Source organism: Salarias fasciatus, chromosome 15, assembly GCF_902148845.1.
Source record: "Salarias fasciatus chromosome 15, fSalaFa1.1, whole genome shotgun sequence".
Taxonomy (NCBI): Eukaryota; Metazoa; Chordata; class Actinopteri; order Blenniiformes; family Blenniidae; genus Salarias; species Salarias fasciatus.
The window spans coordinates 12,138,640-12,155,552 of NC_043759.1; the positions used below are offsets into that span (position 1 = coordinate 12,138,640).

At 45.3% G+C, this 16,913-nt stretch overlaps 1 protein-coding gene across 5 annotated transcripts in view; it reads right to left on the minus strand.

The window, feature by feature from the left end:
- syne1a (spectrin repeat containing, nuclear envelope 1a) overlaps positions 1-16,913 on the minus strand; it is a 109,691-nt gene that overhangs the window by 65,546 nt on the left and 27,232 nt on the right. For 3 of the 5 annotated variants that reach the window (XM_030109701.1, XM_030109700.1, XM_030109699.1), the window contains exons 1-12: positions 10,895-10,978; positions 10,387-10,590; positions 9,681-9,888; positions 8,904-9,016; positions 8,584-8,789; positions 8,313-8,474; positions 7,943-8,222; positions 7,511-7,683; positions 6,170-6,479; positions 5,904-6,068; positions 4,152-4,511; positions 2,504-2,640 (exon numbers count right to left, since the gene is read on the minus strand). In XM_030109701.1, the coding sequence (XP_029965561.1) occupies positions 2,504-2,640; positions 4,152-4,511; positions 5,904-6,068; positions 6,170-6,479; positions 7,511-7,683; positions 7,943-8,222; positions 8,313-8,474; positions 8,584-8,789; positions 8,904-9,016; positions 9,681-9,888; positions 10,387-10,590; positions 10,895-10,900 (2,324 nt within the window). In that variant the 5' untranslated portion in view covers positions 10,901-10,978. Of the gene's footprint in view, positions 1-2,503; positions 2,641-2,884; positions 3,351-4,151; positions 4,512-5,903; positions 6,069-6,169; positions 6,480-7,510; positions 7,684-7,942; positions 8,223-8,312; positions 8,475-8,583; positions 8,790-8,903; positions 9,017-9,680; positions 9,889-10,386; positions 10,591-10,894; positions 10,997-11,091; positions 11,275-11,930; positions 12,090-12,556; positions 12,711-12,820; positions 13,001-13,263; positions 13,920-14,056; positions 14,211-14,918; positions 15,086-15,210; positions 15,335-16,913 lie in introns of those variants that run through there. The other 2 variants (XM_030109704.1, XM_030109702.1) reach the window with 2 other exon arrangements.

Genomic DNA, 16,913 nt, shown 5'->3' on the forward strand with positions numbered 1-16,913 from the left:
ATTTTTAGCTTTGCTTCTTCATTCAAGCTTTATCCGATTGCATTAAGGCATCAAAATCACATCAACTGATTATTTTTCTGGACAAAACATGCATAAGTGTGTAGATCTTTCATTAAATGGATGATATAGCTCATGCACGTGTCACAAAGTTAATTGAAAAAACAGTTTGTTCGGCATAGCAAAGAGGGTGTTGCAAGCTCCTGTGTTGGCCGATTAAAATATCTAATTATTAGTTCTTATCATGGAAAGTACATTAGTGTTTACAGTCCCAGTCCCAGCTGTGGGACGCACTGCATGTTCTCCCTGAGCTGATCAAAGTTAATAAAAAAGCCAAATTCACATGTCCATTTGAAAATGTTCTCACGTGGGACCCAAACTTCCCACGTAACTTTTAATATGAAACAGTTGTAATCTTTGGCACCATTACAGTTACTTTACTTATTGGACACAGGATTGTCACAACAATTTTCCTAAGTTGATTTCTTTCAGTTGCAAACAATAAATAAACTCAAATGTAAAGTGCATAAAATTATCCAAAACATGTTCATATATCTGAGTGTGGATCATATAGAAGGTGAAGGACAACACAGGAGAGGAATGGCAGCGCCTCACACTCAGCAGACAGCAGGTGAAGGTCAAAGGAGAAGAGGTGATGGAAAGATGGCAGCAGGGAAACAAGGTGCGCAGCTGTTTAAGCGAGAGTTGCTGTCCAAGGGGAGACGTGGAAAAAAACAAAACAAAGCAAAAACACACACACCCCAAGCTCTAGCACACTTCAGTACACACAAGCACACAGTTTAATGGATGCCCAGACATATGCACACAAACACCCTTGAGTTTTGATGTGGTGATGAGGGCATGAAAGGCGAACACAGTGGGGATTGCGCGGGTGTGGAAGAAGCACTTTTTTCTGCTGTGACAGACAAAATCTGGCATAAACTAAGATGAGGAGGAGGAGGAGGAGGAGGAGGGGGAGGGAGGCTACTCCCTTCTCATCCTCAGTCTCTTTTTTTTTCTTGCCTTCACTCTGCCAGGTCACGCCTCTTTCTGCAGCGCTCCATGCAGGACAGGTGCAAAGTGAGCACAGGCCAAGTCTATTACGGTCACAAAAAAAAAAAAAAAGAACCCAAGCGAAAGAGAAGAGGTGCTGTTTTTTGCCAATCAACAGCCACAGCCAATTACCACCCGGAGTGTTTCTAACAAATTAAATTTACCCAGGTCCCCCGCCAATAAATGTTTATCACAGCACAGCAAAGTCAGTATTACACACACGCAAAGCCAGCGGATGATCCGTGGTACTGCAGTGGTGAACAGTCTACAGAATATGCATGTCAGAGTGCACGTATGCTCTGTTCTTCACAATGTTAATTCTTTTGAAGAGGTATTTCATGGTGAGTTCACAAACAAGTGCTCGGCGAACGTGAGCCCACTTGTGGGTTCAAAGGAAGCAATTATAACTTAGGAAAAAAAGATGGCAGCATGCGTTGTATCAGAGTGTGAGGAAATCCCCACCAAAACGATCTAACTTTGCGTGGAATTACACTCGATGTTGCATAAAATGAAACTGTACAAGGACGCAAAACAAAGCCAACAAATGGATGTTATAGAGGGAAGTTGAATGTCGCTTAGCAACTAGTGGCGCCGGTGCTCTCAATCACCTTTCACCTGCGCCCAGCTGCCATACAGACAGACACACACACACACACACACACACACACACACACACACACACACACACACACACACCAAACCACCAGCACATGCAACTACACCCACACACCAACACACTTACACAAACCAACCACACACAGCCAGGCAAACCACACACTCACAAAGGAGCTTGTAAAACTAAACACCGGCACGTGCTGCAAATGTTTGGAAAGAATGCTTTTTTACTGTTGTTGTCATTGCTCATTTTTTCCTTTGTTCTTTCAGAGTGACATAAACACCCCAAACAATCTAATGTTTTTTTTTTCTCATACATACATTGTAGGAATCTTAGTTTATGACAAAAAGCAACCAATTAATCCCTTGTCATTCATCCATCCATCATTCAATGTTCACACTTAGAGTTTATCTTAGTTTTGGAAACACAGCCGAGTCTCATTTTGTCATAAAAAGTTCAAGTGAAATGCAAAGGGCAAACATGGAGATAACAGAAAAAGCAAAGGAAAAAAAAAAAAAAAGAAGACTGCTTGCTTAAGCAATTATCTAAAAACATAGGAATCAGAAACTAAATGGTAATTATGTGTCCAAAACATCTTTGTGATGCATCTTTGATGCAGTGGACGCTCATCGCTTAAACACCATGTGGACTGTGGTTGGAAATGCTGAACTATTAATTTTCACACGACAGATTTTCCAAACGGTGAAACAGTAGCGGGAGTGCATCGCTGCTGTCACTAATGACAGTCGATGATTCATTTTACGCTCGCACGAACACACTGACACTCCGTCTCCCTCTGCCACTCGCGGCTCACCAGGGCAGAAATCCCCCCCTCACCTGTTGTGCTGTTTGATGATGGCCGTGACCCGATCCGACTGTGAGCCCAAGTCTCTGGAGTACCGCACCAGGTCGTTCAGCTGGCTCTTCAACTTCTCTGCCATGGGCTCGGCGCTCTGCAGGCTCTCCAGTACGTCCTGAATAACGCAAAACAGACACCAGCTGGCTCAGTGTGTGTGTGTGTGTGTGTGTGTGTGTGTGTGTGTGTGTGCATGCGCATGCATGTGTCAAAAGAGATGAGCACCTAACGGATCTACATGACACCCCTCAATAAGTGGCTTCACATTCCTATTCACACCCATGCTCACTCCTCTTTGCTTTTCTCACATACAAACACACACACACACACACACACACACAGACGCTCCAACACATACTCACAGTGCTGCCTGTACAAAAGCATTTCTGTTCTTCGAGGAGAGCGGCAGGAAGGAGCTGTGGATAACGGTCTCCCGCTCGCCTCGGCGTGCCTCACATTCTGCACTCACACAGTCATGAAATCCTGTCCCATGAAATATGTACAAGCGCCGTCTCTTCCTCACTGGCTCGCTCTCTGACGTATGAAGACCGACCAACCCTCCCTCTCCGCTCCTGTGGACTCGCTGCTCTCTCTCTCTCTCCCTCTTCTCCTTCCCTCCCTCCTTCCTCCTGTCGTTTTACTACTTTCTCTTCTCTCCTTCTCCTCCCTCCTTCCACTTATTGCCTCTCACACATTTTTTTTTTCTCCTCTCTCTCACTCTCTCACGCTCTCTCCCGGTGGAATTCAGCTGTCAGCCCTCGCAGATGCAGGAACTGGTTCAAACGCGCACAAACAAGCGCGCAATGAAAACAAGGCTGGACACAGGAAACAGGCAGGAGGAGGAGAGACAGAACGCGGAGGAGGGGAAAGACTCCTCCTCTGCTGTTTGACAGCCCCCTAAATTGAGAAAAAAAAAAAAAAAAAAAAATGGAGAAAGGCATGGAGGAAGGAGCCTGTGGAGGAGTGTGAGGTTGTGCGTGCTGGCAGAGCCTTGACAACAGAGAAACCGTCAGTGTAAACATCCTGCGGAGGTTAGAAACGGGGCAGCATGGGAGGTGAGGGGGCAACGGCGTCTGAGAAACAACCCCTGCCGCCAAAAAAAGACCTCGCAGTTCAAACTAAGTCAGAGCGGAGTACTGATGAGAGAAAAGCAAAGAAAATAGGAGAAATGCTTGGCGGGGCGAGATAGTGGAAAATAATGGCATTGAAAAACAAAGGGAGGAGGAGTAGAGGGGACAACGGGGAAGACATAATGAGCAGGAAAAACAGGGAAACTGATGGGATTGCGACTGTCACTCCCCCATCATTCCAGCAAAGCTGATTTACCAACTAATCTGTTTTTAGGATTTACAAATAGAATGGATAATTACTGACAGACTGAGCTGAATGCAGAGGATGTATGTCTGCACGCTGTGTGTGTGTGTGTGTGTGTGTGTGTGTGTGTGTGTGTGGGGGGGGGGGGGGGTATTTTTCATTAAACAATTGCTAATCGCTTTCTTTTATAGCACAGCAGCCACTGTCAGCTTCCACACAGCCCACAAACTTTTATTATTAAAAAAAAAGACGACTGTGTTGAAAAGATAAACAGTGAAGAAGCCATTGTGCTGTCATATTTAAATTTCATGTTACCTTAGCCAGCTGCCATCCCTCCACGGCTTCCTCGCCGTTGCTCCGCCCCTCGGCTTTAATCAGCTCCTGACTCCACCCTCTCAGCCGTCCGTCAAACTCCTTCAGCTCGTCCTCCAGCCGGGCGGTCAGACGGTCGTATTCCTCCTCCGAAGCCGCGGCGGAGGCCAGGGCCCCCTCCAGGCCGTCCCTGGCCCTCAGGGCGGCCCCCTCCCACTGCTCCAGGGCCTGCGACAGCGCCCCCAGCTGCCGGTCCATGGCCTCGCAGCCCCCCGCCGCCGTGTGCTCCGCCGTGGAGGCGGCGCTGCGCCGCACTCTGCTGAGGCGGTCTCGGCCCTCCAAGAGTCGACACTCCACCCGCTCCTGAAGGGACGGAGGAGACAAAGTTGCTACGGAAACTGCAACCTCTGATTGTGCAACCGTTTCTATTTTAAGCTCGCTGTATAGTCTTTTCTGGCTCCTGCTCCATTACTTCCTTTGTTTATCTGCAAGTCTTTGATTCTGTCTGTGCACAAGTGCTTCTGATGTCCAGCACTTTTCCTCAGTAATTTTCTCCATTTCTTTTTGTTTTTTTTTTCTATTTTCATTCCCCTTCATTTCTGCCCCCCCCCCCCTCCTTCACAATGAGAAAGCATCACAGATGATTTGAATGGCAAACACTTGAGTGTGGCCAGATAACAGTGAGCTGATAGAAGGATTAAAAAAGAGGGGGGAAAACAGTGTCTGATCATTTAAGTGCACACATGAGGATGGATATGAGCATTAACCTTGAGACGATGAATGAAATTGAAAAAGAACATTAGCTTGCGTAAACAAGGATTTCTATCTTCTCTTGTGCTGAAGTGCTTCACATCGTGCCTCTGCAAATATCCATTTGTAATGTGATAATTAGAACCCAGGTGTAAAATTTAAATGCAAATCGTTTTCTCCTCCTTTTCTCTCTACTGTAAGTATGGAATTATTGAACTGGGAAAGGCGAGGACATTAAATCCTCTGCTCCGGTCTTCTACCTTTTTACACAATAACAATCGGGTAAATTGGTAGTGAAGTGTTTCCAGCAGATTGAGATATTTGACTCCGACATGGGAACACACTGAGAACCAATTCCAATTCCCAGCGTAATTTGCTTTCCCTCATAGCGAGAGTCCATTTAGATGAGATGGGTTCAGATAATTCTGTAATCGGTTACCTGCACACACAAAAAAATACATGCACAACAGCTCTAAATTGAGGGCAGATTCAAAGAGAAGGGACCTTGAAGAATGCTGTACATGCCTTACCCTCAAAACTGTGTTAATTTACTGAAATGTTACAATTTTCATATTTTATCACAGGACATCAAATTAAGTTTTTGTTGCTCTTGGCAGGAATTTAGATGTGAAAAGTCATCTGAAAACTCTTAACATCTTCAATTCAAACTGTAGCTCACGTGTATGAAAGCTATAGGAGTGGAAGAAAGCTCTAGAAATAAAGCTAATTGGACTGTGTGAAAAAGTATTCTCACATTATCGACAGTGTTAAAACAAGGTGGTACATAGGTGCTGAAATTTAAATTCCAGACTCTCAAGATGGTGGATGGTGTATTACAATCATGCAAATTGATGAAAAGATGTCCACTCAACAGGTCAAAGGTGTTTTCCTTATTGAATAATTCATCCTGGTTAATTCATGCCATAAGCAAACACTTCACTTCCTTCTTTAGAATAAATAATTTAAGCAGACGTGGTCTTTCTTCGCATTTGTTCTCCTCCTTACCCTCACTTCCGACAGTTTCTTTTTGATGGCAGCCGAGTCTCCTGACGTATCAGACCAGTGTTGTAGCTCCTCTCCTGCTGTCATCAGCCAATCAGTGAGCTCCCTCACAGCCTCCAGGTACTCCTGATGCTCCAACACCACCGCCTGTGCCAGACGTACCCTCTCCTGCAGAGTGAAGGCAGAAAAAGCTCTTGTTCACTGATTCAAAAAGTTCGACAGATTAATTATCTTCTATTATTATGTACATTCAATTGAAGCATTCATACCTCCACCAAAGCCGTGAGGTCGTCGAACTGCACTTGCAGTTGGGTGCGAGCTCCGTGGTTGAAGCTGGCGTCGCCGGTCTTCTTAAACAGTTCTCTGGCTTTCTCTTCCAGGCTGGACAGTGCCATCTGGTGGTCCTCCAGGTCAGCCAGCAGGGCTCTGAGCCTCTCCAGCTGCGAGGCCTTCTCTCTGGGTCCTGGCTGCGGTGTGAGGGGGGCACACACCTCCCGCTCCACAGCTTCCATCCAACACCGGAGCTGGGCGGCGCTCTCCAGGTATCCACCCCACTGTGACACAGTCCACTCCAATCGGCTGGAAAGAAGGAATTTGAGACTGGATGTGTGGGAATTTCTGGATTGGTTGAAAGAAAAATGTAGGTCTAATATCTGAAATTTTTTGTTGAAAACTGTTTTTAAACTTTAAGTGACTACAAATATGAAGATGTTGGTAGCTTGATCAGTTAGTATTGAGTTCATATGCTTGTTCAAATGAAGAAATATAAAAAATAAATAAAAACAAAATCTGAATTTATGATTTTCAATGCGCACCTTTTATATATCTTTTACAATTATAGTATGTTTCAGATTCTAAAAAGGAAAAATGAATTCTTGTGTTTCCCCCTCACTGGAAGGTGCAGACACAAATGGACATCGATACATATCCACAATTTCGCTTGCCATCTGTTACCCCTGCATGTACAAATAACGCCAAAATCCACACACCCAAGCACCTCGATTTCACCTGCTACCCCTTTGCCTCCTGTTATCCCATCCCACTTAAAACGCAAACACACACCATGTGTGACCCACTGTTTGCCATCCACCATTTAGTCCCTAATGAGATCAGGGTTTTTTTTTTTTCTTGGAAGGGCCATAATTGCTCAATTAAATGCACACACACACAAAAAGAGCCATGCGAATGCATGCACACACACACTCATAGAAGAGCATGCACTAACAAACATCAATCAGAGCTAGAAAATGAGACAAATACTTCTCATTATGTATTTAACCTGATGGTAATTAATAGCATTGACACATGAATCTATCATGATGAGGAAAAAAAAACTGTTCCCAAGAGAGAGGAGTTTTTGGCACACAGATGAATGGCCTCTAAAGTGTCTGTGGGTAAATGCTTTAATGGCACATGAAAAGGCAAAAATCAAGAAGGGTTAAAAGAAATTGTCGTACAGATGGTACGGCTCGGTTGCACCGTTTAGTGACAGGAGAACAATTAGAGAAATTCAGGTCAAGTTCTTCTGAATTTCGCCTAATAATTGTAACCTGCGGGGAATCTAAAAGGTGCACCGTCTCTAGAAGGTGTTTTCGGAGGTACGACTCTACCTGTGGCAGCTCATAGCAGTCACAAGCAGTGTGGCCCAGGCGTCCTCCACTTCCTGGATCTGAGAGCGCACCATGTCCTGACCGGCCGCTCCGTAGCTGCGCAGAGCCAGCTCACCCTTCCCCATCGCCATATTCAACTTGACCTCCCCCTCTCCCTTCAGGAGCAGGATGTCCTGTGCAAACAGAGCAAGGTCTCAGTCGATCTGGATTAAGATGTCAGGAATCAGGGTGATAAACTAAAGCGAAGAGCTCCCTCTTGTGTTCAAAGAAACCACTATACACTACAAAGATTTTTAAAAAGAAGCATAAATAAAGTAAACTGTTAAAGACAAGTAGATAAATAAAGTCTGCACATGCACAAGGATAACTTTAACGATAAATTGTTTAAACAATTTCATTGAAATTCCGGGTATCTCGTGTCCTCCCTCTCACCTGCACCGTCTCCAGCCTCTGCTCTAACTGCTCCTTGGTCCCCATCGTGCTGTCGACTGTACCCAGTCGCTCCTGGATCTCCTCCAGCCAGGCCCAAACTCCCTGGAGGGTGTCTCCAAAGGCCCGGCTCTCCTGGCAGCCTCGCAGCCTCTCCCTGGCTGCCTTCAGCAGGGCTTGGTGCTCCATCTGGAGCTGGCCCGTCACTCTGACCTCGCCTCCTGACCCCCGGCCTGCTTCAGACAGAGCCTGTGCCTCCTGACAGAGATGCTCAATGGATTCCCTTTAAAAAAAGAAAACACTGTTCAGAATATTCACCAGCTGGCACCATTGCATGCCTGTCGTATGCCCGCTGACACTCGTGCTCGCAGACCTTCTTGCTATCAGGTCCCGGTGGAGGTTTTCCATCTTCTCCAGCTCTTCTGTGGAGTCTGGGGCGCCTTGCTGGCTCTCCGTCCCAAGAAGAGGCCCACTCTTGAGGCTGAGATCCATCTGCTTCAGCCAGTCTCTAATATCGTCGACACAGTCATCGAAGCTACAGGAGGCGGAGGGAAGTGAGAGGAGACAAGAAGAGAGATAATGCATTTTCCTATTTCATTAAAGTCTGACTGCATTAACGGGAGATATGAAATGCTTTGACTTACTTCTTCAGGAGGCCAATACTCTCCTGTAAGTCTTGTTGGCTTTGATAACAGCTCTCTAGATAGTCTTTCCACTCTCTCTGACAAGAGGAGAGATTCTCTTGCACCTGTGAAGCCCCGGCTTTAGGCAGGTGCAGCTGGAGCCTCTGGGCCTCCTCACGAATCTGAGTGAGCCGTTCCTCACCTTCTGATGTTCGCTCCATTAACGCCTATAGAACCAGAAAGAAAACTATGATGCTGATTTAAAAAAAAAATCAGCAAGCAGAACTGAGATCTAATTAAGCGAAGCCCTCATCACTGCACAACATGGCATTAAACATTACCTTTAGCCTTTGTAACTTGGCTCTGAGAACGGCAGCATCTCCTGATTGGTTAGAACAGTCTTTCAGATCCAACTTCAGATCTGTAAGCCTTGACTTGAAGTCTAGGACCAGCTCTGCTTTGAAAAAACAAAAACAAAGACAGGTAAAAACAGTTATCTTAAACACAAAAAAAAAATACACAATGACAAATGAAGGAGAAGTGACGAGACAATAAAGGCAGAAAATATTTTTAAAGTGGCGGAAAAATGACAGGCGGGAGTGAGGAGAGGCACTGCGCTGAGGCAGATGGGAAGGGTGGGCGTGTCCACTCGACGCAGTGCAAGGTTGCCCTGGCAACAAGCCCAAAATGCCTCCCTCGAGAGCAGATGTAACGAGAGCGACATTATTCTCCGAGGCACAGGTGTGTGTCGTAGCCGTGCGCCGCTGTACCTGGCAGCGTGTGTGAGTGGAGCGTGGGCTGCGGTGGGCGGATTGAACGCGCTCGGGGGAAAAATGGAGGATAATCAGCCCCAAATCTGTTGCACTGCTAACACGGACAAATGGGAATGCTTTGTGTGATAATGCATGTTTGACTGGGTGATTACGACACTTTAAGGGCTCATAAAATCCTGATTTCTCCTCACTGCTTGATCAGTGTTCGGTGCAACTGACTGCTGTTGAAAAATCAGTCGGTGTATTTATTAGTAATAAGAAAGTGACCACTGCTTATTGACTGTCTGACACAAACATTCGATCACTGAACTCTGGAAAGCTAAAGCTATCAGTCAAATCCTGTACCGCTGAAGTGGAGCTGCAGCCCATCCTGCAGGCTGCCTCTGGTCTTGGCACAGCGCTGGGCGATCGCCTCGGTTCGCTTCGCAATGGAGGTGAGATCAGAGGAGAGGTGTGACAGCTCCTGAGAGGGATGAGACCTGCACAGGGCGGCCAGGGCGTCTCGCGCCGAGTCCATGTCGGCTCTCTGCTGCTGCACGACACTCTGCAGGTCCTGTAAATCGACAGCAGGGACTTCAGCATGTTCACTGACAGAGACAAAGGCGGGTGGAACAATACAGATGACACTTTATCTCCGGTATATCTCGATATGCTGTATTTGGTGCAGGGAGTTCTGGAGTCCCTGGCAGCTCAGATGATGCTATTTGCTTTATGTGAGCTTTTAAACACTGAATATATATTTTTAGGAAAGTCATTTTAACATTTTTTATATATACGTATAAGATTGCATGTGATCACTAGGTGAAAAACATTTTCCTGCCAGTGTGTTCTGAACTCTTAAAAGAGTAATATTTCTCCCTAAATATTAACATTCAGAAGCTCAGATTTATATGACAACAAAGAACAAATAGGTTACGACATTTAGTAATCACTGTGGGTTTCGCAGCATGATTAGAAGGTGTGAAAGATGAAAATCAAAATGAATGTTAGATTATCTCCCGCCAAAGTATGAAAGCTGGATTCCATATTAACAAATACGTTGGTGTCATACCTTAACTGTGCCAATGTCTTCTGGTGAAGTAGCTTCAGTAAGATCCGATAAGGAACCTTCAACTGTCTCCAGTCGCTCGGCCATCTGGGACATGAGGTCCTCCAGCCGCTGCTTCTGGAAGCTGAAGTAGGTCAGAGAGTGTTTGGCCTGATTGAACACCTCTTGCGCGTGGGCCATTTTCTTCCTCAGCTCTGACTCCAGGACCTGATAAAAAATGGTTTTATTAGCAGGCAAAATAGAACAAATGAATAAAAGCTATATGAGGCATCAGGACGAGGACAGAGTAAACACCGGGCTGGTCATTAGTCTGGTGTTTATCTGTGTGTTGGTCAAAAATCATAACTTCAAACTCGTATTTCTGGACATGGAAGGACACCAGATAGCACTGAGAAAACACACAAGAGAAAACATGCAAACTCAATGATTAATTCAACAATTTGAGGCACTAAATCAATAAAGCATATGTTGAAAAAAAAAACACTTTAATTTCCCTTTTCTCCAGATTCACCTGCATTTGTAACGGAGTCTCCTGCAGTCTGGCCCGCTCCTTCAGCTCAGCCACTCTCTCCTGCAGGACATCTAGACCCTGCTCCCGCTTCTCAACCTCAGCCTATGGTGGGGTCAAAGTGCAATAAAATCACTGAACATTACACTCAAATCATCATTAATGGACTCATTTGTGCTCCGGTTCCAGTGAGGTCTGACCTGAAAGGCAGCCAGATGGGCTTCTGTCTTGTCTTTGTCGTTAAGAGTGGCGACGGCGTCGGTGAGATCAGCAATGGAGCTGGCGGACCACTGATTGATGTCCTGCTCCGTGGCTTTGAGGTCATCCCAGAGAGCCACGCAGTAGCCGAGCCTCTCCGCGTTGGTCTGTATTTTCTCGGAGACCTGAAAGAGCAGACACCAGCAGTCTGTCTGAGTATGGAGGAGAAAACATCTGAATGAATATGGGAGGACGCGTCGCCCTCCTTTGTGTTTGGCTTTCACTCTCTAACAAGCAGAGTTGCGCTTTACTGGGAGACAGACGGAAATCTCGGCTTAATTAGTTTGACAGATGTGGGAGTGAGAAGTGAGGGAGAAACGGAAAGGCAGATAACCTGTCTAGACTTGTTTATCTTTAGGTCTCATTTGTCACAGCTGAGCAGATATTTTAATTCTAAAAGAAGAAAAAAAAAAAAAAATCAAACATAAAAAAAAAAGAAGTAAATAAATATTAAAATGGGAGACGTGTGAGTGTTTGGCAGAGCTGGACAGTCCACACTATAATTGTATTTATTTTCCCACTCTGCAACAGTAAACAACAAGCGTCTTCACACTATTCACACTCATCATCATACTTCATCTTTAGCGTCGGTTAAGACTATTCCCACAATTTATGATAAGTAATTGATGCATAAAATTAATGTTAATCTGTTAAAGCTAGAGTCATAATCAAAAGACGCAGATCCCAATCTTTCATGCAATTCTTGAAGTGAAGATTTCTGTCTTTGTGAATACAAATGCAGTAAAGGGGGAGCGGAGCAGAGCAGAGCTGGGAGCGTCACCTCCAGCCACTGGTCCCTCAGAGACTCCATGTCTCTCTGGATGGAGCTCATGTCCGAGTTGGGAATCTTCTCCAGCTCTCTCTGTAGATCCTCCACCGTGCTGATGAGCTGGTCCATGTCGTCCTGTTTGATTCTGAGTTCGGCTTGAACGGTCTCGTGCTGCACAAACAGAAAACGCAGCAGCAGGAGTGACAACAGGCCACCACTAGGAGGAGAAATGTATCACACACTGGCATAAAAGCAAGAGTTCAATGCGCAAGTGCGCTCAAATTTTAACCCAAATTTAAATATTTTTCATCTGGAGTCATCATATAACTTTAAATGCATGTTTTGAGGCAGCAGGAGAAAGCCCATGCATGCACAGGGAGAACATGCAAACTCAAAAAAAAAGAAAAGCTTTACAGACTGGATTCGAACCGAGGTTATTCTTGATGTGAGAAGAGAATGCAAACCACTACAGAGCCACGTTCTCCTCTGACAAAGCCAGAGGCAACACAGCCTCCTTCTACATGAGTGCATAACACCGTTTTGGGGCACAGATATTCTGTTTACATCATGCCTCATTTGAGAGCTAAATAACAATTTCCATTCAATTCCAAGTAAATAAAAAAAAAAGAAGCACTGACCCGTGTAAAAGTCCTTTTAGCCTCCTGTGCATTATGGTTGTGGTCAGGAAGATTGTGAGCGACCGCCTGAGCGTTCTCCACAGCCGTGACGAGGACGGACTTTAAGTGGTGAAACTGGCGGAGAAGCTTGACCACGACGCCGCTCTGCTCCTGACTGCATGTGTACAATAGGAAACACCACAAAAGAAATGCAGCGGTTGCTACCCAATGACCAGCAGCAAAGGATTTAATTGGGGCGAAGTTTCTGTGTTTTCCATTCTTTACCAATCGGTGATGAGAGTCCTGACGTTCTCCCAGGCTGTCTTCACCAGCGCGACCTCCCTCAGAGCTTCCCCCGCCAGCTCGCTGTCTCTCTGGGCCAGCTGGGTTCCCTTCTCCTCTAACCAGCGCTGGGAGTGCTGCAGGGACTGCAGCTCATCCTCCAGCTGGACAAAGAAACGCAGCCTGGGAGAAATAGATGCAGAGGAAAACAATAGGGATTACCAGCCTGATTCCAACATAATACATCTCATTTTTTTTGGAGATCATTTGAATGGAACTGTCCGTCTGCAGCTTGGCTTCACAAATACGCAGCATATTCTAGAGGAGTTTGGCATAATGTGGTTGCTTGAATCAGTAGGTCACGGGGTGCATTTAAATGAGGCTAATAAAGAACTAATCAGTACAGAAAATGAAGAGTGGAGGTTTCTTTGTTAAAATGTGCATACCTGTGATGAAAGGCCTGCACTGAGCTCTCTCTGGCACCGTCCTGCTTCGCATCGTCCTCCAGTTTCTTTAAACTCTTCATCACCTCCTCCCTCCTCTCTCTGAAGGAGGTCCACAAGGCCCCTAAAGCATCAGCCTCACTCTGCCTCCACCCCACGCCGCGCTGCACCTCCTCCAGGGCCACAGTGAGGGCCATGGCCTGACCTCTGCAGGACGTCCTTCCCTGAGGGGGGCTCGCATCCCTGGAGCCGCTCCGCTCTGCCCCACACAGGTGCAGGTGGGCCTTGCTCAGCTGCCCATCCAGTCCGACCGCTTCAGCCTCCAGCCGGGCCACGTCTTTAGCCACTTCCCTTATCCCGCGATGCAGCTCTTCCACTTTGGAGCGGTCCCAGCTGCCCCTGCCCTCCACGGCCTCCCGAAGGCTGCGCACAGCCTTAAAGACAACCTCATGCTTGCCAAAGAAGACCTTTAGCTCATTCAGGCACTCTTTACGGAGGAGCAGGAGACGCTGGGATTCACTGAGGGGCTGCAGGCAGTCCTCCCTCCATCCCTGGAGCTGCTGCTGGGCCTCCGGGGTGGAACAGCAGAGCAGTGACGACTCCCTGTCATGCAGAGTTTCCCTCAGGCCAGCAATCTGCTGAAGCTGCGCCTCATGTTCCTGCAGCAAACACGGTTCAATTAAACACATTTATATTAGCTCAGCAATCGATATAAACTTGCTTACTGTAACTGCTCGAATGTACAAAGTCTGTAAAAGACATCACTGTTGACAGCAAGGCATTGATTATTTCCCACCTTCAGCTGAGCAACTGCAGTCTCAAGATCAGCAATATCAACCAGGGAAGTGCTTCTCAGGCCGGACAGGAAGTTCTCACTCTTCTGAGTCAGGGTCAGCAGAGCTTCGTCAAACTGCTCCAAGTGCTCCAACTGCTTCTCCAGCACCTCACACCTGGTTAAGAACAGCACAGCTGCGTTCGTTTCCTGTGCTTCTGTGCTATTTCTCAAGATAATTTCAACTTTCATCTTCCGGAGTTCTTTAACATGATTGTGCATTTCGGACCTTTCTGAAAATGCTCAAGTTAAAATTGTGTGACTTTCTGGTGAATCCTGTCTGTGATTGAACAGAAGTCTTCAGGCCATCATAACATTCTGTAGCAGAGATGTCAGACTTGCGGCCCGGGGGCCAAAACCATCCCGCCAGATGTACAGTCTGCCTCGCGGGCTGACTTGCAAAATGAAAACACTGCGAATACACAATTAACTTTTTTCTTTTTTTTTCTTTTTTTTAATAAAAGCAACTGCTACTTATAATTTTTTCCATGTCATTTTGACATTGTTAAAAACAGCTTAATGGTGACATTGCAATTTTTCTCTTGAATAATTTCAATAATAAAGATAGTTCTTTGTCATAATGTACTTTGGAAAGTGTAGACATCTTTTTTTTTCACATCACATTTATTACTGGATGCTATTGTCCCACAATAAAATGTGCAGTCATTTACAGAAATCCATGACAAGCATGCAGTTATGATCATGTGGGGCACACTTTTAAAATCTTTTCAGTGGCAACAGGACGGAAGTGAAAAGGTAAGCCAAAGAGATTTTTAGGGCCACATGCAAAATCACTGATAAAAAAAAAAAATCTAAAAAAACATACCTGTGTGTCATGCTGCTCCTCAAAGCGGTGCATCGCTCCTGTATCTGTGTGAGACCATCGCTGAGCTCCTGGATTCGCGCCTCGGGTGCGGTGGGGTACAGACAAAGGCTGAGATTAACAAGACCTTGAAGAAGAGCCTCGTAGGACGGCATCTCCCTCTGCATATCCTGCGGGAAGGAAATACGTGTTAAAAAAAAAAAAAAAAATGATATGATTCAGACAGAAATCCGATAAATGAGCACAACTTCTGCTTCTCGGTGAAAACCGATTCGTGCATATCAAATGACTTTACCTGCACGTTTTGCAGTTCGTTCCTAAGCTTCACTTTATCTGCAGAGAGCCGCTCAGCGTCTGGGCAGCACACAGACTCACACCGGGCCAACCAGCCTTTCATGGATGAGATCTCCTTTTCATATCTGCACATAGAAACGTTGGACTATTGAAATCAAAGAAAGTCTACATCCTTGAAAGGGAATGCATGTTCACTTAACAGCAGATGGATCAAAGTAACACACTGTATACACACAGCAGCACACACACGGATATTGCCTGTTATAATTTTTTTTTATCTGACCACGGCTTAGTATCAGTGACAGGGTCATAATAGGGTAACCATATCTCAGCAGAGCACCCACCGCTGTAAGTAATCCCTCATATATATATACCTGCAGGAGAGAGGATGAGGCACAGCCGCGCATAAACCCGACTCAAGTTTACCAGCAAAAAAACATATTCCAGTTCATTTGAAAAACAGCCACCAGCGGGGTTCAAAAAAAAAAATCCCAAATTAGAAAAAGGCTTTAAGAGTTAAACAGCTACCATTTGAATGGATCATCATGTTCTCCTTTCAAACAGGAAACAATCGCACTGGTTAGGGTCTATTGTGTGATGAAATAAAGTGATAAAAACACGTATAATTAGAATATAAAATGCTACGTCTGACAGAGAGACAGGCAGACTGTGATAGAGACAAGATTTCACTCGTCTTCGCCACACCAGAACAAGAAAATGATTTAAAAAAAAAGAAGAAGAGGAAATTAGAATTGACTGAGAGAAAAGGCATCGAAAAGAGAGTAGATGCACATAAGAGGGAAAATAGCAATGTTTCAACAATGAGAATCAGATAGAAAAGGGAGACAGTCGCATAAAAGGTAATAAAAATAAATTAGATCCATCAACATTTTTGGCTCAAAATGGTCTCTGATACACAATTTCCACTAGTCCTCTTTCACATCTCCTGTGTTTGTAAAATGTGACAAAGATGTGAAATCTTCCAACACTCCTTATTTCACTGTCAGGGGAACAGACACTTCAGACATCCAGCTCAGCAGGGCGTCCCAGCAGTCGGCAGAGCAAGCAGGATGAAAGGTTCGGTAAACTGTGAGAGCGAATCTAGCGAACCCGTTATTACACGTTAAATGTGAAGTTTTAGGATTATTTGAGCGACTGCCAAATGTTATCTGCCATATGTGTGCAGATGGAGTGGGGCAGCCAACAACAGTGCCAGCATGCACCCGGCAGCCTGCAGGTCGTGTTCTGAAAATAACACTTGAATTATTCAAGGAAATTTGTGACCAGTGCTCGTATTACTTGGTGCAATAGCAGCGGCATTAAGTTTGAAAAAGGATAATGACATTTCAGAGGATTATGTATAAAATATGCCAGTTGTGCTTTTGGGTGCTTGATTACATTTACATATAACCATAAGCACTCATCAGCCTTCAGATTTCTTTCTTTTTTTTTTTTCTAAATACATGAGAGGAGCAGAATATCAGGAACGCCTTTCAGTATAGCGCAGTTTGCTCGATATTTTCCAAATCTCAGGTAATGAAATGGGTTTCAGTTTGGAATAAAACAGTCAGTAATGAACCAGCTTGTGTGATCAAAACAAAACTTTTCTCACACAAGTTTTATTCCCTGCGGTTGACTTGCGAGTACAAAAGGTTTTAAGTTAAAAAACAAGGAGGGGGTTTAATTCTGGGGAGCATGAGTCAG